This window comes from Narcine bancroftii, chromosome 3 (assembly GCF_036971445.1).
Source record: "Narcine bancroftii isolate sNarBan1 chromosome 3, sNarBan1.hap1, whole genome shotgun sequence".
Lineage (NCBI taxonomy): Eukaryota > Metazoa > Chordata > Chondrichthyes > Torpediniformes > Narcinidae > Narcine > Narcine bancroftii.
The window spans coordinates 343,608,938-343,631,084 of NC_091471.1; the positions used below are offsets into that span (position 1 = coordinate 343,608,938).

A 22,147-nucleotide genomic window follows, 5' to 3' on the forward strand; every position below is an offset into this window, starting at 1 on the left:
AGACAGTGGAGTCAGAAACGTTTAATTAAAGAATAGAAGGAGAGGGCCCTCGGGATCGGTCGGCCTGAGAACGGTGGGCCGAAGGGCTCGGCGCACTCACCGTGGTCCTGATTGAAGCCGGCGTACAGCAGGCCGTTGCCGTGCGGGTTGGACGGCAGCAGATCCATGGCTCCCCGTGCGCTCGCCGCCCCGCTCAGCGGTTCGCCACCATCGCCCCGCTCGGCACACCCACTTCCGGCCCCGCCAGCGGCCAACCGAGCGCCGCGCCATCGAGCGGCGCGACCAACCGAGCGCCGCGCCATCGAGCGGCGCGACCAACCGAGCGCCGCGCCATCGAGCGGCGCGACCAATCGAGCGCCGCGCCATCGAGCGGCGCGACCAATCGAGCGCCGCGCCATCGAGCGGCGCGACCAATCGAGCGCCGCGCCATCGAGCGGCGCGACCAACCGAGCGCCGCGCCATCGAGCGGCGCGCTCGCTCGCGATTCCCCCCCCCCACCCCCTGCCCAGTCAGCTCCTTCACGTTTGGGAAAATAAATTGCTGCTCTATTATAGGGTATCCCCCCCCCCCCATTAATTTCAAAGATTCTTTGTGTCTGGAATTTGTCTTCGAGCGGGTGGACTCTTCGATGTGTCAGAAACATCTAGAAGGTGAATGTTTTTTTTCATCGCCAAGGGTTGGTGACTCTCAGGTGAGGAAAGGGGCACCTTTTTTTCCACCCAGAGGTGGATAAAAGGGTGTGGTGATAGGTTTCCTCCATTGTATATAGTTATGGTTGACTACTGTCATAGATGGAGGTGCCCCCACACACACTAATGACTCCTCCCCAGTGGTCCTGGGCCATAAAGGTCGAGCCACCTCTTCCTTCGCACCAATTTCCTCTACCTGGATCCGGGCCAGCATGGTTCTTCTGTACATTAAAGCCTATTGTTCCCTCGGACTCGTCCTTGTGGTTACTGGGTAGTGGACGACAAAGGGACACGTTGCCAGAGGAAGCAGTAGAGGTGGGGACAATTCGCTATATTTGAAAGACATCTGGGCCAGTACGTAGGTAGCGCAGGGATTGGAGGGATGTCAAAGGCAGTGTCTGTTCATTCAAGAATCAGATGATCGAGAGAAAAAGAAGTAGGTCAGCACCTATCCTTGTGCCCCAGAGTGCTCATCTTCGGGCACCTGTACCTTTTTCCCGATGGTCGCAGTGTAGAGGGTGGTGGGGTTCTTTCTTTAGCCATCACCTCTGGTAGATGTCCTTGATGGAGTGAAGACTGGTGCCCGTGATGTCGCAGGCTGAGTTACCAACCCTCTGGTGTTTTTTTTTCCCTTGTCCTGAGCATTGGCACCTCCGTACCAGATAGTGATGCAACTAGACAGAATGCTCTCCACAGTACAATTGTAGAAGTGTTTGAGAGTGTTCGGTGATGTGCCATATCTCTTCTAACTTCTCAGAAAGTATAGTCGCTCGCAAGCCTTCTTCGTGATTGCTTCACAATGGAGATTCCAGATCAGATCTGTTGTCTGTGTACATACATGACATTTTTTTTCCTGAGATTCTTTTTCCTGCGGCAAGGCAGAATAACCACTTATTGGTAGAGCAAGAAAATTCTGTGCACGTGTTAACAAATAATGTAAACAAACTAACTGCAATACCAAAAGGGGGAAAAAAAAACAGTTCAAAAGTAAAAATCCTTAAATGAGTCCCTGATTGAGTTTATTATTGAGGAGTCTGATAATGGAGGGGTAGCAGCAGTTCGTCAACATGGCAACGTGAGTCTTGTGGCAACTGTACCTCTTTCCTAATGGTAGCAGTGAGACAAGAGTATGTGCTGGGTGAAAAAGGTCCTTAATAATTGCTGCTGGTCTCCATAGACAGTGTTCCTTGTAGAAGTTCTCAATAGTGGGGAGGGTTTGGGCTGTGTCTACTACCTTTTGCAGGTCTTTTCACTTGGGGGAATTGGTGTCCCCGTACCAGACCGTGATTCAGCCGGTCAAGACTTTCCACACACTGTAGAAATTTGCCAGGGTTTCTGATGTCATATCAAACCTCCACAAACTCCTGAGGAATTAGAGGTGCTGGCATACTTTATTCACGATGCCATTAGTGCGTTGGATCAAGAAAAGATCCTCTGAGAATTTAAATTTGCTCACCCTCTCCACCTCTGATCCCCCAGTGATCACTGGATCGTACACCTCTGCTTTTCCCTTCCTGACATTGAGTGCAAGATTGCTGTTCCACTTTAAAGATGGGAATTAAAATGCCACCAGATGGCGCCTTGTTGTACTGAGCCACAGTCATGAATGTATAGCAAATACAGCTTGGGGCGAAGAATGCAGCCCTGTGGTTCTGCAGTACTGATGGAGTCTGTGGAATAGATATTCTTGCCAATCCTGATTGTGGACTAGAGCTGAGGAAATCAAGGATCCATTTACACAGTGGGGTGTTGAGTCCAGGTCTTGGAGTTTGCTGATCAGTTTTGAAGGGATAATGGTGCTATTGACTGAACTGTCCTGATATAAGTATTTTTGTTGTCCAGGTGTTCCAGAGCTTTGTGTCGAGCTACTGAGATGGATCTATTGCTACAATAGGCAAATTGGAACAGATCCATGTCACTGCTTAGAAGGAGCCGATTTGCTTCAACACCAGCCTTTCAAAACACTTCATTACTGTTGATGTGTGCGCCACTAGTCAATAGTCATTTCGGCACACTCTTCTTGCACACCAATATGATTGACACCTATTTTGAGATGTTGGCACCCAGGAAATTGAAGTTTTTTTTTTATATAATTTTTAAAATGTTCACACTATGAACCATATCAACCAAAATATGTACAAACGTTTCTCATTAAATTTACACAGTGGTCTTTTCTCCCCTTTTTTTTCCCACTTTCCCTCCCTCCCCTCTACCCACCCCCCTCCAAAACCCATAAATATTCAACATATACAATGCGATAAAACCATAAAACAATATTTTCACACAAAGGAAAATAAACAAGAAAAATGTGTCATCTATTTATTACACACTGAATCTAGTCATTTTGTCATCTTATCATTTTCATTCTCATTTTAGGGGATGGAGGTCGTAGGCAAGCTCTCTCTGATATGTTCCATGTATGGTTCCCAAACTTGTTCAAACATTTTGACTTTATTTTTTAAATTATATGTTATTTTTTTCCAATGGAATTCATTTTCATTTCCTGCATTGATTTAACCATAAATTTGTCTACTTTATTCTTTTTACTTGTCTTTTGTCCAGTTTTATCCAACATTGGATCCAAATTAAGGTTAAAATCCCCTCCTGTCAATATATTTCCTTGTGTATCTGCAATCTTCAAAAAAATATCCTGCATAAACTTTTGATCCTCATTAGGTGCATATATATTGAGCAAATTCCAAAATTCTGAGTATATCTGACACTTTATCATTCCATACCTCCCTGCCGGATCTATTATTTCCTCCTCTATTTTGATAGGTACATTTTTGTTAACTAGTATGGCTACACCTCTAGCTTTTGAATTATAGGATGCTGCCGTTATGTGTCCTACTCAGTCTCTCTTTAGTTTGTTATATTCCACTTCAGTTAGATGCATTTCCTGTACAAATGCTATATCTATTTTTTCCTTCTTCATTAAATTTAGTAGCCTCTTCCTTTTAATTTGGTTATGTATTCTATTAATGTTTATAGTCAAATAGTTCAACATGGCCATCTTATAGCTTGCATATACCTCTTTTCCACCTCCATCCCCCTTTTCCCCATTTTCATCTCTTAGTTTTCTCTTATTACACTTAATGTACGACAACAGATTTAAGACATAAAGTACCCCCACCGTTCCCACATCCATTAATACCTTAACCCCAAAAGTCCCCCCCCCCTCTCTGAGTTGCCCCATATCCCTTGATGGGCAACCACAACTCCCCTTTTCATTTGGATTGCGATCTTGATCGCAGCGTCAACTGATTTTGCAGTGACGGTTATTCCCCCTCTACCCAGCCCTCTCCAGAAAACACTTAAAAACTTTTTTTTTAAACATACATATACCAAAGCTCTCTTCATTTTTCCCCCTTTACTCCCTTCCTTCCCTTTTCTTTTCCCTCTTTAGTTCTTTACATATACATTATTTTTACATCTTTATATATACTTTATTGCCGTTCTTCATTCTTGTTACATCTCTTCATCTCTTCTGTCCTGCAAACGTTCTACAAATTCTTGCGCTTTCTCTGGATCTGAGAACAGTCTATTTTGCTCCCTGGGTATAAATATTTTAAGCACGGCTGGATGTCTTAATATGAATTTGTAACCTTTTTTTCCATAAAGTTGATTTCGCTGTATTAAATTCCTTCCTCCTCTTTCAGAGTTCAAAACTTATGTCTGGGTAAAAAAATACTTTTTGACCCTTGTATTCCAATGGTTTATTATCTTCTCTAATTTTATTCCTTGCCCATTCCAGTATATTTTCTCTTGTCGTATATCTCAAAACTTTTACTAAGATGGATCTTGGTTTTTGATGTGCCTGTTGTTTCGGAGCTAATGCTCTGTGTGCCCTTTCTATTTCCATTTCTTCCTGCATTTCTGTCATTCCCAGGACCTTTGGGATCCATCCTTTTATAAATTCCTTCATGTCTGTGCCTTCTTCACCCTCCTTCAGGCCCACTATTTTTATGTTGTTTCGCCTACTATAATTTTCCAACATATCAATTTTCAACATTGTAACTCTTGTGTCCCTTTAATTTTTTGTCACTTTCTTCCAATTTTTCTCTTAAGTAATTTACTTCCATTTCTACAGCCATTTCCCGCTCTTCCACATTCTACTCTTTTCCCTATTTCTGTCATGACCAGTTCTAACCTTTGCATTTTATCTTCTGTTCTTTTCATTTTCCTTTTAATTGCATTAAACTCTAATGACGACCATTCTTTTAGTGATCTCATTTGTTCTTCAAAAAATACTTTATCTATATTATGTACATCAGTTTTACCTTTTATTTCTCTTTGTCCATCATTTTACCTTCTATTTCTCTGTGAAGATCTTGGTCTTCTTCTTCCTCTTCTTCTGTCTGTATGTGTGTTTGTGCCTTCTTCTCTCCTTTGTGTCTGTGTCTCTTCTGTTTTTCCTGATGAGCTGCTTGTATCTCTTTGTCGGGCCTCTTGTTGATGGTCCTCCCCACCTGGGCTGCTCGTCTATTGTGCTTCCTGATGTTGGTCTTCTTGTCAGTCTTCACTCCGTCTGTCTTCCACGTCTGTTTCATTGCTCCCTCTTCTGCTGTCTTCCTTGTTCTCCAGCTGAGAGCCCTGGAGTCAGGCGTCCCTCAGCTTCTGGAATTTGGAGTTCTTGACGCTCTGCTGCCGAGGTCTCAATGTCGAGCGCCCAGTTGCAGAGGCCACAGCCTAGAATTTTGAAAATGAATCTGGTAGGAACTGTGATGTCGGAGCCAAGCTGCAATCAATAATCTGACACGGGCGTCTTTGTTCTCCAGATGTTCCAGGGATGAGTCTAAGACTAGAGAGATGATGAGATGGACCTGTTGTGGAAGGAGGTGAACTGTAGCGGATCGAGGATTTCTGGTAGGCTGGAGTTGAATTGTGGCACAACTAGCCTCTCTAACCACTTCTTGATGATGAATGTCAGTTACCAGGCAGTAGTTATCTTGCTGTTCTTGGATAATCATAGACTTCTTAAAGCAGGTGGAAACTTCAGATTGTAGTAGGGAGAGGTTAAAGATGTCTAGCTGGTCGAAGTTTCTGAGGACATGGCCTTGTGTGCTATCTAAAGAGCAGAGGTTGAAAAGGCTAGGCTTGTATTCACTGGAATGGATGAAGAGAGGGATGTTACTTTTTGGAGAATTTAGAACCAAGGGGGGTCAATCTTTAAAAATTAGAGATCATTCAAAATTAGACAGAGATGGAGCTTCGCCTTCCTCAAAGAGCAGGATTTCTTGAATACCTTTAAGGCAGCTTCATCAGTAAAAGGTTGTCACAAGGAGCTAACATTGCAGTTAAGGTCACACTCGGATAACAGAAGTCAGGAGAAAGCTTAAGAGGTGCAGAAGCACTAGTGAGCCAGGTTACCCGTCTCAGTGCTGTACTTCCTCTGTTAGCTAAAGTCCAAAAAAAACTGAATATAATCAAATTTTGTCAAACAACATAATATGGAGCTCATCAAAATCTGATCAAGAAATCAGAAAAGTTCAGAGGGGCTGCCTATTAATGAGCACAATGCACTTTAAATATTGTACATGTAGTCCTCAACTTACGACCATAATTGGGACCAAAGGATTAGTCATAATTCGGATTGGTCGTGTCAGATTCGCAGGTCTTAACGGGACATTAAAACAATTTTTCTAAAGAATTTTCCATAAATGGACCTTTAATGAAGAATCTCAGCATTATGAACAGTATGTTTTTAAAATATCTTGTCATATGTGCGGGTGGACATAACTCACAAAGGTCGCAAGTTGTGGACTACCTGTATAGGTTGAAAAAAAAGTTTGCTGTTGCAATATGATACTCAGTGACTAAAATGCAAAAATATAGAAAACTGATTTCATACAGAAATTCAGAAGATATTGGTACATACATTTTTATTTCCAATGAATGTAAAATACTTTGTACATTTAAAAGTTGCAGTAATGTGCTTTGAAAGTTTTGATTAACTTAAAAGTAGTGTTTTCATTTAGTTTACATAATTATCTTGTACAGATAATCATGAAAAATAAAATCTCCATTCAACTTGCAACAGACAATTCTTCAGAGTTGAAGATGCAGTGGTTAAGATTTTCCACAGCTAATGTCAACATCAACATATTTCAAATAACTGACTTCAAGTACACTTCTTCAGCTGTGATTGATCCAACAGACATCATCCCTCTTCTTTGGCATTTGATTAAAAACAAATCTCTCCAACTGAGAGCCCTTGAAGCAAAATACTAGTTCAGACCCAGACTGGAAATATAAATGTAGAGGCTGTGTTTTGAAAACAGCACCATAACTATTATCACTCCCAAAATCTTTCTGCAGTTTATCAAGATAGAGTAAAGAAACTGCATCTATGTTTTTTAAAGTATAAGCATTGTCTTTATGAACCATGCAACAAGAGCTTAAACTGTAAAACAGCCAGGTGCCCATTAAGAGGGCATAGGAAAATATGTTAATCTACAAAATCGTCACATTTAAAATAATTTCAAAGTACATTCCTGCTCCGAGAGATCAGTTTTCTGTCCCTCCTCTACAAAGTGTTTTAATGATTTTAAAAAATGGACAATTAATGCAGTAATTTGTGTTGTCCTCCCCACCCTGTCCCTAATATTTCTACCAAGACCACCTTTGGCATCACTGTTCCCTTTGTTCTTTACTCCAAAGCATTATTTTGTTTTATAAACCCCACAAGGAAAATTATATTTACAACTCATTGAACTAATATCATTCCATGAAAATAACAGCCACCAGAGTAATTGGAAATGGATGAACATATTAAATCTCAAATGCTTTTCAGCATTATGACTTTTACACATACATTTTCCAGTTTATTCGGTGCCTGCCTGCAAGTTGCAAAGGCAAACCTCGTTTCTGGAAGCTGATCCTCAAACTGTCATTGGGATCTATTTCCTGACTGCAATATTTTAAACAACATAGTGTACATTGAAATTCAAATTCCAACACGCATCAACATCATAATATTAATTTCCTCCAAAATAAACTATTGCAATTTGATACAATTGAACTGCCTGGCTCACATAATAATAGATCAACACTATTTTAATTTTGACACTGAACTTGTAAATCACATGATCATTCCTACTTCAATTGAAACCCTCACAAGAATCAGAGGTCCTTGTAATCAATGACTGTTCAAGTAGCAGCATCATTTCTCATTCCCTTGTGCAAACTCAATCTATGATTAATGGGCTCTTGAAAAAGAGGAAGCAGTTTTTTAAAACTTGAATATCAGTTAGCTTGTCAAGCTGAAAACAGTGATTTAATTTCAGTTCTCTTTTTCAGAGACAGATATGGCATTGTAACTAAGATATTTTGCAGCTGTTTCGAGGGCAATTCTGTATTGGGCTTTGGGAAGGACGAATTATCTTCGACTTCTTCAAGCTATTTTGTTTGCTGCCATTAGCAGTGAGGGAGTATGATCGTCCATGCATCATTCTGGCATTCAGTCCATTTGCCATTGAGAAAGACTTCAGATGACTCTTTAAGGCAACAGGAAGGGGCAGTTTGTCCACCAGATGAACTGGTGTGCACGAAACAATGGCCCGGCAGCAAAGATCCTGTAGGCTTAGCACTGCAAAGAAATAATGCAAGATTATTAGAGTAGTAGAACTTGGTGTGATCAACAAATATTCCAAGAAAAATAAACAAACTATACCCTGATAATATTTAATTCTTGTTTTGTGCTGCTGCAGCACTTCTACCAAGACTGTATTCTAAATTCAAATTTAGTGCAAATTCCTCAAATAATCTACCAACAAGCTTGCCTCTACTTTTTTAAACATTAGCAAATATAACCAGAAAGTTAGCAAAGCAGTCCTTGAATTTGGATTTAATGTTTATTGTGATAATAATACCAACAAATCATTCAATTATAGGAGAAAATCTCATGAGGATAATTTTTATTTGGATAGATGACAGGACAACTGCTAAGGGCAAAATACAAAATCACTGTAAAATGTGGAGTAGAATGCATTTCCTTTTTGGTGGTAATAGTCCACTCTTTATGCTGTTGTGACATTTCCCCTCTTGCATAGCAGATTTTCCGTCAATTATTTGGAAAGTTTGACAGTGTCGTTAATTCACAATATTCTTTTTCCAATATACCAATTTTTTTCAAAATTCCCATAACATTTATCATTGTTAAACAATTTTGAATAAACTAGATAGAAATCAATTTTGTGGACAAAATTCTAAAAGATTGTTGCCCGTCTATTTTTATGACACTCATTTTGGGAGAATACTGGTTCAGGAAAATCTGTAGTGATACACGACAGAGTGACTCCTATCATATTTATGTACTGCAGATCTATAAATTTGAGACAGTTTATTCAAAGGTACTATGTATGTATCACTCCATATGGTGAATTATTTTTGCATCTATGACTTTAATTTACGATTCTACAGACAACTGTCAGTAATAACAACTTTTCAGAGTTTTCATTTAAAGAAAAATGTGTCAGTTTGTGTCACAAAATATGGAAATGAACAGAGCAAAGATAATAACAAATGTGGGTGTCAATGGATTGTTTCTGAGAGCTTTAAAGTACATGTGCTAGAACGAATGAAGCAAATGGGAAATGAGTAGTTTTCCAGTGGGGGAGAGCCTAAAGTGTGAGCATTATTATGGAAAACAAGCACATATAGTGAGCTATAATTAACAAATGAAGCAAGGGAAAAATGGGGATATTAGCTTCTATGTTTTTTTTTGTTGGTGATGAAAAATATTCTGAATTTTAAGTAAGTTGTGCCTCAAGGTGACAAAAGTACATTTTAGAGAAGCAGCACTGGTGAAATAGAGGCAGCCTAACTTAAAAATGTAATAGATGTAATATAATAATTGTAATATAATAGGGCAGTATGGTTAGTACAACACCTTTACAGCGCCAGCAATCGGGACCAGAGTTCGAATCCCACACTGTCTCTAAGGATTTTATTCGTTCTCCCAGTGTCTGCATGAGTTTTCTCCAAGGGCTCCGGTTTCCTCCCACTGTTTGAAATGCACCGGGGGTATAGCTTAATTGGGTGTAAATTGGGCAGCATGGACTTGTGGACCAAAATGGCCTGTTACCATGCTGTATGTCTAAATTTAAAAAAAAGCATTCTTTATTCAAGATTAATGCTTTGATGTGATGAAAAATAAATAAAAATATGATGCCAGTGCTGAGACTTGCAGATAAACAAAACAAAAAAATGCTGGAAACACAGAGTTTAAGAAGGAAATAATATGCCTGGCCGCAGTCATAAATGATATCATTTATGTATTAAATTGTCCATTTTATAGGTATGGGAAAATCATAAACTGAATAAAAAGATAACATGTGCGATTGTAGAAAAAGTTAGAATGGGAGATTGATAGTTTTATAGGGCAAATGGCCAGGATAGGTTTAAAAGAAAGAAGGCAGTATCTATGATGTGCAAACCTTTTCAAACAAATAGTCTAGAAGGGCTAAAATGAAAATACACAAATGCTGGAAGAACACAGTAGGCCAGGCAGCATCTATTGGAGGTAGTAAGTCAACGTTTCAGGTTTGGACCATTCGTCAAGACTGGTGAAAGAAAGGAATGTTCAGAGATTTGAAAAAGGGCGTGGGGGAGGGGGAGATGAGTGATTGGCTAGAGGGAAAGAATGTGAGGATTCATGATAGGCTGAAGGGAGAGAAGTATCGTGCAGAAGGGTGACCTGGTTAGTTAGCATTGAAAGGCCACACATCAAAATAAGTGGAGGAGATGCTCTTTGTGGATGAGATATGCCCAGAGTTGTCATTACAACAGTGGCAACATCAACTGTGATGGAGTGGCTTTGAAAGATTATCTTTATATTAGTGACAAGAAAATCTATAAACTTTAAATGGATGGGGAAAAAGGTAGGGAGGGTGGGATGGGAGGAGGGAGGGGGGGGAGAAAATAACACTGTATATATTTGAAAATGAAAATGTATGTATCATGGTCAATGTGGTTTATGGTGTGAAAAATAAAAAAAATTAAAACAAAAAAAGAAAATCTATAAAATCATCTGAACTTGTTAATGAAAAGCACCACATAAAAGGAGACAGCCAATGGGTGGAGGGTAAACAGCTTTGCTTTCCAAGGTGGTTCTGGAGAAGCAGGAGGTCTCAGTTACATTGAGAAGGAGTAATGGAAGCTTCTGACAACAGGATGAGGCCTTTAATAGGAGGAGCAGTTTCCAAATGACATAAATTTTTCATTGGCTACAAGGCTCTTTGATATTTACTTGGCTCAGTACAATTTCAAGGAGGAAGGTGTGAGGGTGAATGAGCGTTCAATAGATCTTAGTGACAAGAATTTAATCAAAAAATAAAATTGGAGGCATCAGATCGAAAGGTTAATTGCGACACTTTTGTGACTGTGATTAAGTTTTAAAACATGGTTGCAAAGCTGCCCTTGCAGATTTTGTATTTGCCTCGCAAATTACATTTCCCTCTCTTAAGAAAAATCTTACCTCTGTTAGGTCTCCAGAGCCTGTCCATTCCGTGCCTCATTAGCACAATCCGAGCAAGTTCTGTGAAGGACTCAATTATATTAAAATTGCACAATGGGCTAACTTCAAAGAATGTCATGCCTTGCCGTTCTGCATAAGCCTGAGCTTGTTCTGTAGACACCTGCCGTTTAAAAGCCAAGTGAAGGCGATTTCCAACCAGGATCTTAGGCACTCCGGGAGCATGCTGAGTGAGGAAGAAAAAGTAATCATTATTGTAGATATTCTCTTGCATTTAGTTCTTTTTTGATGAATAATAACTGGAACTGAAAGCAAAATGCTATCAATGTTGAAAATTTGAAATAAAAACTGATAATGCAGGAAAGGCATGGTTGGCATAGCAGTTAGTGCAATGCCTTTACAGTGCCAGTGATCAGGACTAGGGTTCGAATCCCGTGCAGTCTGTAAGAATGTTCTCCCTGTGTCTCCCCGGGATTTCTGGTTTCCTCCCACCATTTGAAACGTACTGGGGGTGTAGACTAATTAGGTATAAATTGGGCAGCATGGATACGTAGGTCAAAATGGCCTGTTAACCGTGCTGTATGTCTAAATTTAAATTTTTTAAAGTTTAAAAATTTACATTTAAAGCAGGTCAGTATTCATGGCTAGAAAGTTGGAATTAAGATTTCAAGTCCATGATTTGAATTTGGTCTAAAATTCATTATCCTGAAATGGAAATTAATTTCTTTGTGCACAGATGCTGTCTGACTTGAGTGTTCCCAGCATTTTCTTTTTAAGAACTTGAGAAGGTTAAGTTTATTAATGAAAGGACCAATGCAACTAATTAGCTATGGAAAGCAAGATTTATTGAAAAATTAGTTACACAAGACATACTCAAACAGAAAAATAAACTGACAACCTCTGTAATGACAATTCCCTCCCCCCCACCATGTAGAATAATTCTACTTCAAATTAAAACCAGAGAGTTCTACAGCATAGAACAGGCTCCTCAGCCTAACTCAGCATTCTGCATCTGGTCCCTATCCTCACAGCCTTTCCTATCCATAAATCTGTCCAAAATGTCCTTTGAATTTTATAATGGTATCTACTTCCATAGCTTCTTCTGCCAGCTCGTTCTAGATATGTACGACACTCTGAGTAAGAAAAGCTGCCCCTCAGACCCCTCTTTAACTCACCCTTTAAACCCACGACCTCTAATTTTAGAATGATCTACTCTTGGGAAAAGAAACTATCACTTTATCCATGCCCCTCCTGGTTTTATAAACATCTATAAGGTCACCCCTCGGAGGTTGCAACTTTTGCACTCAATGCCCCACCCAATAAAGGCAAAGATTCTTTACCACTATCTCTCTGGGTCACCACTTTCATGGAACCATGTCTCTGAACCTTGTGTCCCTGATCTTCAAGACTCCCCAAGGCCCTGCCATTTATTTTGCAAATCCTACTCTGGTTGGACTAACCAGAGTTACATTACAGATAACTAATGAAATTCTAACATAAACGTTACAAGCATCATATGCTACATTAAAAAATCAGATATTCACATATGGATTTATCATTCTCTTTGGATAGGATGTACCTTACCTCATCTATTTCCTTGATCCATCTGTCAATACCATCAAACGACCAGCGATTTGTAATGTCATAGACCAAAATTACTCCCTACAAATTGCAATCAAAGTTGAATAAATAGAGCACATTATTAAATGACATTATTAAATGACTTGCAGTTCCCATTAAACATGTACAGTATTATCAAAGAATTATGGAAGGGATCCAACTGAAAAGGAGACTATTCAACCATTCAAACTGTTGCTGAGTCTAATCAAGAACAATCTAGCTAGTTCCCCTCCCCTCTTTATTCAGTTCCCTATCTATTGCTGTAGTTAAAACTACCTCTCATTTTCTGATTCTATCCTTTATCTCTGTTTATCCTTGATCTTCTATCCTTGATCTTCTATCCTTGATCTTCTATCCTTGATCTTCTATCCTTGATCTTCTATCCTTGATCTTCTATCCTTGATCTTCTATCCTTGATCTTCTATCCTTGATCTTCTATCCTTGATCTTCTATCCTTGATCTTCTATCCTTGATCTTCTATCCTTGATCTTCTATCCTTGATCTTCTATCCTTGATCTTCTATCCTTGATCTTCTATCCTTGATCTTCTATCCTTTATCTTCTATCCTTTATCTTCTATCCTTTATCTCTGTTAAAACTACCTCTGATTTCCTGATTCTATCCTTTATCTCTGTTTGTCCTTTATCTTCTATCCTTTATCTTCTATCCTTTATCTCTGTTAAAGCTACCTCTCATTTCCTGATTCTATCCTTTATCTGTTTTTTTAAAAAAAGTCACTAAGAATGAGGCAAATGGAAAAATAACAAAATCCCCTGGTTCTTAACTCTCCAACCACTCGGAACAGTTTTTGACCCTATCAATCTTTGCAGTTGAACATGTACAACACTTTCTTTTACTGATTTAAAATACTTGCTTTCTATTTTTAATTTCTTCCTTTTATTATATTGCACGTTTCTCACGCAAATTCTCATCACCATCAAGAAATTAGTATAAAACGGAAAGAAGTAAAAGGCATGGGAGGAAGCACACGTAACCTTTGAATATTTACAGAAGAAACAAGTTCATGCTAACAATATTTTTTTCCATGTTATTATCTGTGTCTTCCAAAAGATCTATGTACCATTGCACAGAATAAAATAAATTCAAAAATAGCAATATGAAAGTTAATGCAAAATAATGTTATTTTCTACAGATCTGAAACATTGTAAATCTAAGTTCAAGAAAAGAAGTAGTGATGAATGAATCTCCAACCATTATTTTAATTGAAATTTATATTAACCATTTACGGAGCGGAAACAGGCCATGTTGGCCTTTCAAGTCCGCACCGGTTCAAAAATGCAATATTACACAAAATTCATTTCATTCAGGCATAAGACATAGATACATTAGCAGAAAGTTAAATGAGGTGCTTCTTTCAGTCAAAAGAAAATTCCCTGAGACCCTGAAGCCCCCAAACCCAGCCCTTGCCCACAAGCAGTCAGCTCCCCCTCCTCCCACCCCCAATCCAGTCCAAACCATCAAATGCAGTCGCTTTGTTTAAAAAAGGTAATGGGGAGATTCCTGGGAATTATAGACCAGTATAGGATCTATGAGCATTCGGAGAAGTCCAAACTACTCAAGGACAGTTAGCATGGCTTTGTGAAGTTAGCATGGCAATGGCTGCAAAGTTTAACATAATAGGATAATCCCTGTTGCCACGCTACAATCTTGGATTGATTTCTGCATCTCTACGTTACTCTAAATGTATATGAAAAGAGAAAATATAAAATAAGTATATCTACATATTGCAGAGTCATCTGTCAAACCGAAATGTATCACAGAGATAATGGTGATGGTCTAAGGCCCAAATTAAAAAAAAAGACAATGATTCCTCTATGTGCTGATAGATTTGCATGTTAAGTATCAGTAAGACATAACCACTATTTTTAATTGTTTTCTCTGAAATGACTAACTGCTCTACCTCCGAGTTGAATAATGAATGATCTCGATGTTTAACTAGATAAAAGGATCATCTTCTGGACCAGCTTGCATACAAAAGATGTTTAATAATGAATGAATTATTTAATTTAATGATAAATGAGATTACTGTATTTTTCCTACCTGAGCTCCCCGAGAGTAGGAACGAAAAATGGTGCAGAACCTGCCTTGACCAGATGTATCCCTGAAAAGAAAAAAAAACAGTAAAACGTGAAATTAATAAATTAATTACAAAAAAATTGCTTAATCATAAAATGTATTCCCAAAGTTATAAAAGAGAATCATATGTGCAGATTGTACAGTGAGAGATTTGAAAGCACAAAATCAGGAATGTAAGTCAAAGAGAAAAAGCCAGAAATAGTCAAAACATCTAGTCCTGTGAATTGAGAAATAAACATGTTTAAAGGCAATGACCTTTTCATCAAACTTTTTCCAGCATTTTGTTTTTATTTCCAATCTCCATCATCCACACTTATTTTCAATTTAAAACTGTTAAATAGTTGATTCTATAGCTACTCACAGCATGGATGGGATTTTACAAACAAGTTTATACCATGAAGTACTGTACTTGTACATATCTAATGTACAAAATGTGGAAGAAAAATATGGTGTTTAAAAAAAAAATCAATTACTGCTTTCCGAGATGTGGCTCTGATCTACAGAAGTATGGCACACCAGGGCCAAAAGCCATCAACAAGAGTCCATGTAAAATACATCCCATGTCCAAGGAAGAAGATGGCCCCATTTTTCAAAGGTCAAAAATAAAACAGCAATCCTTAATAGTCACAAAAAATTCTTCTGCAAATGATTTAATAAAAGGAAGCAAGAAACTTGTCTAAGTTGGCAAAGAATGGACATTGCATGATATGATGTGTGGTCTTCATTATTGTATGTGTAAAAAATATCTGTTTGGAAGAATAAGATAAAAATTGATTACAGAATGTAAAACAAACACAGAAGATGCCGGAAGAATATATCCTTAAGGATACATGGAACTGAGGGTAAAATATGAACATGTATACAGGATTGGTTAACCAATAGAGGGCAGAGAGTTGGGATGAATGGTGTGTATTCATCGATTTTCTAAATTTACAGTGCAAATGATAGCCATTTGGCTGAAAGTGTCCCAACTGGTTCCTCCTATGTGCCAGCCCTGTTGCTTTTTCCAATCGCTCTTTCAGTCAGTGGGCTCCAGCTACCAACCACTCTGCAGCTGAAAAAAACTCATCACCTCTAACACAGCAGCCCCATAGAATTGAATGTTTCTGCTCAGAGAAATAGGTCTTTTAACTTTATACACTACAGTGAATGAGAAAGAAACTTTGAATTTTATACAACAGTGGAGCAAAGAATACGCTGCAAAGCCTCTTTCACAAGAAGGCTGTGAACTCTAGATAGTTCAAATTCATGTTTATTGACGTGCACCAAGATACAGTGCAAAAATCTGATTTGTGTGCAATCCAACCAGTCGTAAAATAGCAATTTAAAAAGAGGACTCAGTTACAGAGCAAGATTAGTTAGATCAGAACAAAAGCAACATTATTTTGCTAGATTCATTTAGAAATAAAAAGTGATGGCGCTGCTTTAATGGCAGCGCTGTCACTGGTGCGGATGTGGGGAAAGCAGGGTCCTACCGCCAATGGCTCTGTACCAGCTTTAAATGGCCTGCGAAAGGAGCCAACAGTGTTTTACTTACAATCCTGGGCTCAAGATGGCAATACCGGAGAACACAATCCACCCTTTACGCTGAAACATTGGACCAAACCACAAGTGCCCTGTGGATATCTATAATCAGCCTTCTTGTGTATAAAATGTCTAGCCAACATGCCTGCTTTGGTATTAAGTTTATGCTCCAGAACTGATCATGCTTCTGTCCAAGCTTTTCTCAAAGGCTATATCGCCATCTGGAGACACACAGAAGACTACAGATGTTGGAATCGGAAATTGCGGAAACTACAGGAGATTGGAGAGGCCAAGTCTCAAGTGTTTTTTGGCTCAATATGTTGACCATTCTTTTTTTCCCAGAGGCTGCTTGAGCCAAAGAATCCCTTCAGCAGATTGTGTTTAGCTAAAACGCCATCTGCTTGATTACGTGTGAAGTGACTCAACTCTGTCCTAATGATAACGAGTTTATTGTCACAAATACAATGTGCACATGGACTGAAATTCATCCTTACTGCAGGTACACAGGGTACACCATCTACAATAGTATACATTAAATTACCCAGCACAGAAAGAGATTATAAAGGACAAATAGATATTCAGTTAATGTTTGTGTAAGAAAAGAAATTAGAGACAGATCTTTTTAGTGGTCCTACAGTAACACAAGATAATTTTTTAAATTTAAGACATACAGGATGATAACAGGCCATTTTGGTCCATGAGTCTGTGTCGCCAAATTTACACCCAATTAACCTACACCCCCAGTACTTTTTGAATGGTGGGAAGAAACCGGAGCCCACGGGGAAAACCCACACAGTCACAGGTAGGTAGTATCCGTAACTGATAAGAAAAAAAATTAATCCAGCCTCATCAACCTACTTTCAATCTTCAGCAATATTATTGTAGAAGTCATCAACGATCATTGCTGTCAATTGGCAAATGGGCATTAATAATTGCTTAAAGGCAATTTGAATTCTGTTATGACTACTCAGCATGACACTATAGGGTCATATTTTGACAAAGGGTCTTCATAAACTCAGCTTTCTCCAGAGATACTAGTGGAATTGCTGAGCATTTTTTGTTTTTGTACCAGACTCTACAGCCCGGATTCAAAGCAAACAGAGTGATATACTGAATATTACATGCTCAAGTGTGGCATCGAGGATCCTGACTAAAATTATGTCACTGGTAATCAAGTAGTGGGGCAAGGGAAAGAGATCTCATCTGGCTGAAGTTATATCTAGCACAAAAGGATGGTGGCTCAGAAGCAATTAGTTCAATGCTGGCTATCACTGAATGGTGTTAATTGTCTTCAACTACATTCCTCATGATCCTCCTTCCACAAAAACGTCAGAAGAGAGATGTTACCAGAAGTCTGTGAAGTCCTCAGTTGAATTCTTACACTCCTCAGATCATTCTCCTCACGCAGGAGTATCAGGATAATAAGTGGCATGAAATGTATGCCACACCAGAATACCAGTCAATACAAATGAAAGCTCGATAACCCTAATGCGGTTCTGGTCACCTTGCCAGAGATATCATCAAGTTGGAACAAATATGGGAGCCATACATGAAACACAATAGAGAAAACCTACTGTGGACATCTACCACCTAAAATGACAGAAGGAGAAATAATGAAAATAACTGACTCAGTGGAATTTCTTGTTTATTTTTATTGAGTGATAACATTGTTTAACAGGTTTAATGTATCTTATATTCTGAACTTTAAATAAATGGGAGGGGAGGTGAGGGAGGGAGGGAGGGGAGGAGGAAAGGGGGGAGAAAACAACACTGTATATATTTAAGAAGGAAAATGTATGTATCTTGATCAATATGCTTTATAATGTGAAAAATAAAAAATGTATTAAAAAAAGTTGGAGGGGGGTGGGGGGGGGAGAAGATAAAATCATAAAACTGTTATTCTTCTTCTTTGGCTTGGCTTCGCGGACGAAGATTTATGGAGGGGGTAAAAGTCCACGTCAGCTGCAGGCTCGATTGTGGCTGACAAGTCCGATGCGGGACAGGCAGACACGGTTTCAGCGGTTGCAGGGGAAAATTGGTTGGTTGGGGTTGGGTTTTTCCTCCTTTGTCTTTTGTCAATGAGGTGGGCTCTGCGGTCTTCTTCAAAGGAGGTTGCTGCCCGCCGAACTGTGAGGCGCCAAGATGCACGGTTTGAGGCGATATCAGCCCACTGGCGGTGGTCAATGTGGCAGGCACCAAGAGATTTCTTTAGGCAGTCCTTGTACCTCTTCTTTGGTGCACCTCTGTCACGGTGGCCAGTGGAGAGCTCGCCATATAACACGATCTTGGGAAGGCGATGGTCCTCCATTCTGGAGACGTGACCCACCCAGTGCAGCTGGATCTTCAGCAGCGTGGACTCGATGCTGTCGGCCTCTGCCATCTCGAGTACTTCGATGTTAGGGATGAAGTCGCTCCAATGAATTTTGAGGATGGAGCGGAGACAACGCTGGTGGAAGCGTTCTAGGAGCCATAGGTGATGCCGGTAGAGGACCCATGATTCGGAGCCGAACAGGAGTGTGGGTATGACAACGGCTCTGTATACGCTAATCTTTGTGAGGTTTTTCAGTTGGTTGTTATTAGAGTCTGGATAGACTGGGATTTTTCTCCCTGGAGTATACAACAGAATGTGGGGGGTAGGGGGGTGGTGGGCGGACAGTGGAGGGGTGGGAGTGAGTGATTAGATCTTAGTGATGTTCAAAAAAAGAAAAATAATGAAGGGCATAGATAAGGTAAATACCATATATGCTGGCATACAAGATGGCTTTTGAATATTAAAAATTTCACCCCAAAACCAGGGGTCCATCTTATACAAGTATAAAAATCCAAACCTTAACAGCGAAGACTCAGTGCTCCACCACGCCAAGTATAAAATCTGAACCTTGATGGTGAAGTCTAAGCAGAGGGAACTTCTGCCCAGTCAGACATTAGCTCTGCACAGGCTTTAAAGGGCCTGTAATAGAGCCGATGGTGGATTATTCTAAAACATGGTTATAAAATTTAAACTTTACTGGGTAATTGACTTTTAAAGTGTTGTGAATTGGTATATTAAATTTATCTAGCATCATTCCACTGGTCAGCAGTAAGTGCCAAACTTGGCAGTATCTTATACTGTGAGTATAGCTCAAAACCTATATTTGAGGTAGAAATTTAGTGGGGGGGGGGGGGAGGTCACCTCATACACGAGAGTTGTTTTATATGCCAGCATATACATTACACTGGACAAAAATTCCCCCCCCCAAAAAAAAGGTTTGCTTCCAGCAAAACAAATTGCAAATTATGATAGACTGAGCACAAAGGTAATTTTAGATTTGCTGTATAACATAGGATGCTTTGTTAATTTTGCTTATTTCTCTTTAGTACAGTTGTTAAAAAGGTACCTTGGAACCAAATTAGATAATATATCATAAGGAATTCAACTGTTTATGTGAAAACAGTTGACTTCTCACAGGCATGGAAAATTCATCCTTCATGATTTATAATGTTCTGAATGTACAATGAACCACAGACACTACCTCACTTTCTGTTATTTTTGCACCAATTCATTTTTTTTTAAATGTAAGTTTATAGCAATATATGCATTATCATGCTGGCTCAAAACAGTTCATGACAATAAATTCTAATTATGGTTCCGATTCAAAATCCACAATTTTTCAGTTGGAGAGAGAAGAGGGTCTGGCAACCAGGTGAAATTCAAGACAGGTGGTGCTGGTTAAAAAAAATTAACGAAATACCTTTACCCCAGGCTGGGGCAAGGAACAGACCTTTGGAAGGTTTTAAAGAAAACTACAGTGTGTGGAAAAAGTCAGATTAGAATATTCAGAATGAATTCAAAACACTAAAACCGATGAAGCAAGCTGGATGCGTGCTGATTTCGCATTTTCTGAACTAAAGATTAGTGTTATATCTCGGCCTTGAGTAGAATTATCCAAATATTAACAGCAAAGGATCTTTTGATATTAATTCTGAAATTTGAAATTTCTGCTCAGCTTACTGTGATTAAATTTCCGATCTGCAGAATGCTTCATCATCCTAATGTATTTAAAAAGTTTTTCATTGTGACAGTATTCCAAGCCTGGCTGACATCTGGAAAAAAATTCCTCTTTAAAACAGCTACTCTTCTTCAGTGTTTGGAAACCTCTTCTCCACACATCAACAGTCGAATCCCGATAAGAGAATGTAAGACTGAACTCACTAAAGATAAATGTAATAATAATCTTTTTTTCATTCATGGTTAAAAAGCACTTACCAGAGTTGTAATTTCACCCGACGACCATCTAAGAGAATTGTTGTTGTCTTGTAATCAATGCCTGTCAGAGAAAAAAATACAAGTGCTATCAGAAGAACTTTTAACCCAAATGAATTAATTAAAAAAAAAGGAACTGGAGATACAAGAGACTGCATATGCTGGGATAATGTGGTGAAGGAAGTCAGTGGGTTGAACAATATCACTGGGGAAAAGCAATTGCTGCAGAATTTCAATCTAAACCATCAACAATTTCTTTACCCCGACTGATGCTGCTCAACCTGCCGAGTTCCTCCAGCAGAGTTTTTTTTGTTAAAAAATAAGTTCTTCGCTGCAAACTTGACCAAACGAGACTTTCTCACAATCATTAATTGTGGTGAAACCACTATTGTACATATTCGTTATATGTAAATTACATGACCTTTTCTGTTTGACCCTGCTCTCACTGGCCGGCTCGTGACTCCTCCCCTTTCTCCCCACGAAGGCTGTCACGCCACAAGCCTCTCCCCAGTGCGAGTCCGGGTCAGTGTGAGTGAGCCACATAGGGATGCTGTCCATTTCACGCCACAAGCCTCTCCCCAGTGCGAGTCCGGGTCAGTGTGAGTGAGCCACATAGGGATGCTGTCCATTTCACGCCACAAGCCTCTCCCCAGTGCGAGTCCGGGTCAGTGTGAGTGAGCCACATAGGGATGCTGTCCATTTCTTGCAAATAAAAGCCTTCAGTTTTCATTACTTCAGTCTTTGTGCAATTGATTGTGCATCACTAATTTCGCTCAAGGTTGCTTTGGAAGATTGGGAGCATGTTGATGGGGAGGAGGGATTAGTGTCTCTAAAGTCAGAATGGCTATTGCTTATTGAAGGACAGAGGGCTAGGTTGTGTCTTTCTGTGAGAATTCTTTCTATTGTTTGATTTACAAGTGTTTTATAAAAGCTTATTTGATCATTTATTCTAATTCCAGAGATCACAAGAAATATAAGTAGAAGTAGGCCCATCAGCCCATCGAGTCTGGTCCACTATTTTAATCAAATCCACCCACTCAGCCGCACTCCCTGGCTTTCTCCCTGTAACACTTGATACTCTGACTGATCAATTACCTGTCAATTTATGCCTTAAATATACCCAATGACCTCGCTTCCACAGCTGCCTGTGGCAACAAGTTCCACCGACTCATGACCCTCTGACTAAAGAGATGTTTCCGCATCACTGTTTTAAATTGACACCCTTTTATCCTGAAATTATGCCCTCTTGTCCTAGAATCCCTTACCATGCCACATCTACTCTGTCCTGACCATTCAGCATTCAAAATGCCTCTATGAGGTCCCCCTCGACCTTCTGTACTCCATTGAGTACAGTCGAAGAGTTGACAATCATTCTTCACATATTATCCCTTTCACTTCTGGTACAACTATGTAATCTTTTATCCAAAATTCTGAAAACTGAACATTTTTTCCAAGGATTTCATCTACACAACAAAGTTCATATTTGGTGCCAAACATGACC

At 39.4% G+C, this 22,147-nt stretch overlaps 2 protein-coding genes and 1 long non-coding RNA gene across 6 annotated transcripts in view; 1 reads left to right on the plus strand and 2 right to left on the minus strand.

Moving 5' to 3' along the window:
- wdr45b (WD repeat domain 45B) overlaps positions 1-311 on the minus strand; it is a 39,876-nt gene extending 39,565 nt beyond the window's left edge. The window contains exon 1 of one of the 3 annotated variants that reach the window (XM_069929521.1): positions 101-305. In XM_069929521.1, the coding sequence (XP_069785622.1) occupies positions 101-302 (202 nt within the window). In that variant the 5' untranslated portion in view covers positions 303-305. Of the gene's footprint in view, positions 1-100 lie in introns of all 3 variants that reach the window. The other 2 variants (XM_069929520.1, XM_069929522.1) reach the window with 2 other exon arrangements.
- A 127-nt stretch (positions 312-438) lies between these two features.
- The window catches only part of LOC138759318 (uncharacterized), a 34,876-nt gene continuing 13,167 nt past the window's right edge, over positions 439-22,147 (plus strand). Inside the window, exons 1-3 of one of the 2 annotated variants that reach the window (XR_011354719.1) lie at positions 439-650; positions 5,468-5,555; positions 6,690-10,559. This is a non-coding gene — a long non-coding RNA (uncharacterized lncRNA). Of the gene's footprint in view, positions 651-5,467; positions 5,556-6,689; positions 10,560-22,147 lie in introns of those variants that run through there. The other variant, XR_011354720.1, reaches the window with a different exon arrangement.
- The window catches only part of LOC138759317 (ras-related protein Rab-40B), a 32,152-nt gene continuing 16,344 nt past the window's right edge, over positions 6,340-22,147 (minus strand). Inside the window, exons 2-6 of the mRNA XM_069929532.1 lie at positions 20,650-20,710; positions 14,844-14,904; positions 12,748-12,825; positions 11,167-11,389; positions 6,340-8,277 (exon numbers count right to left, since the gene is read on the minus strand). Of these exons, the coding sequence (XP_069785633.1) occupies positions 8,009-8,277; positions 11,167-11,389; positions 12,748-12,825; positions 14,844-14,904; positions 20,650-20,710 (692 nt within the window). The 3' untranslated portion in view covers positions 6,340-8,008. The remainder of the gene's footprint in view (positions 8,278-11,166; positions 11,390-12,747; positions 12,826-14,843; positions 14,905-20,649; positions 20,711-22,147) is intronic.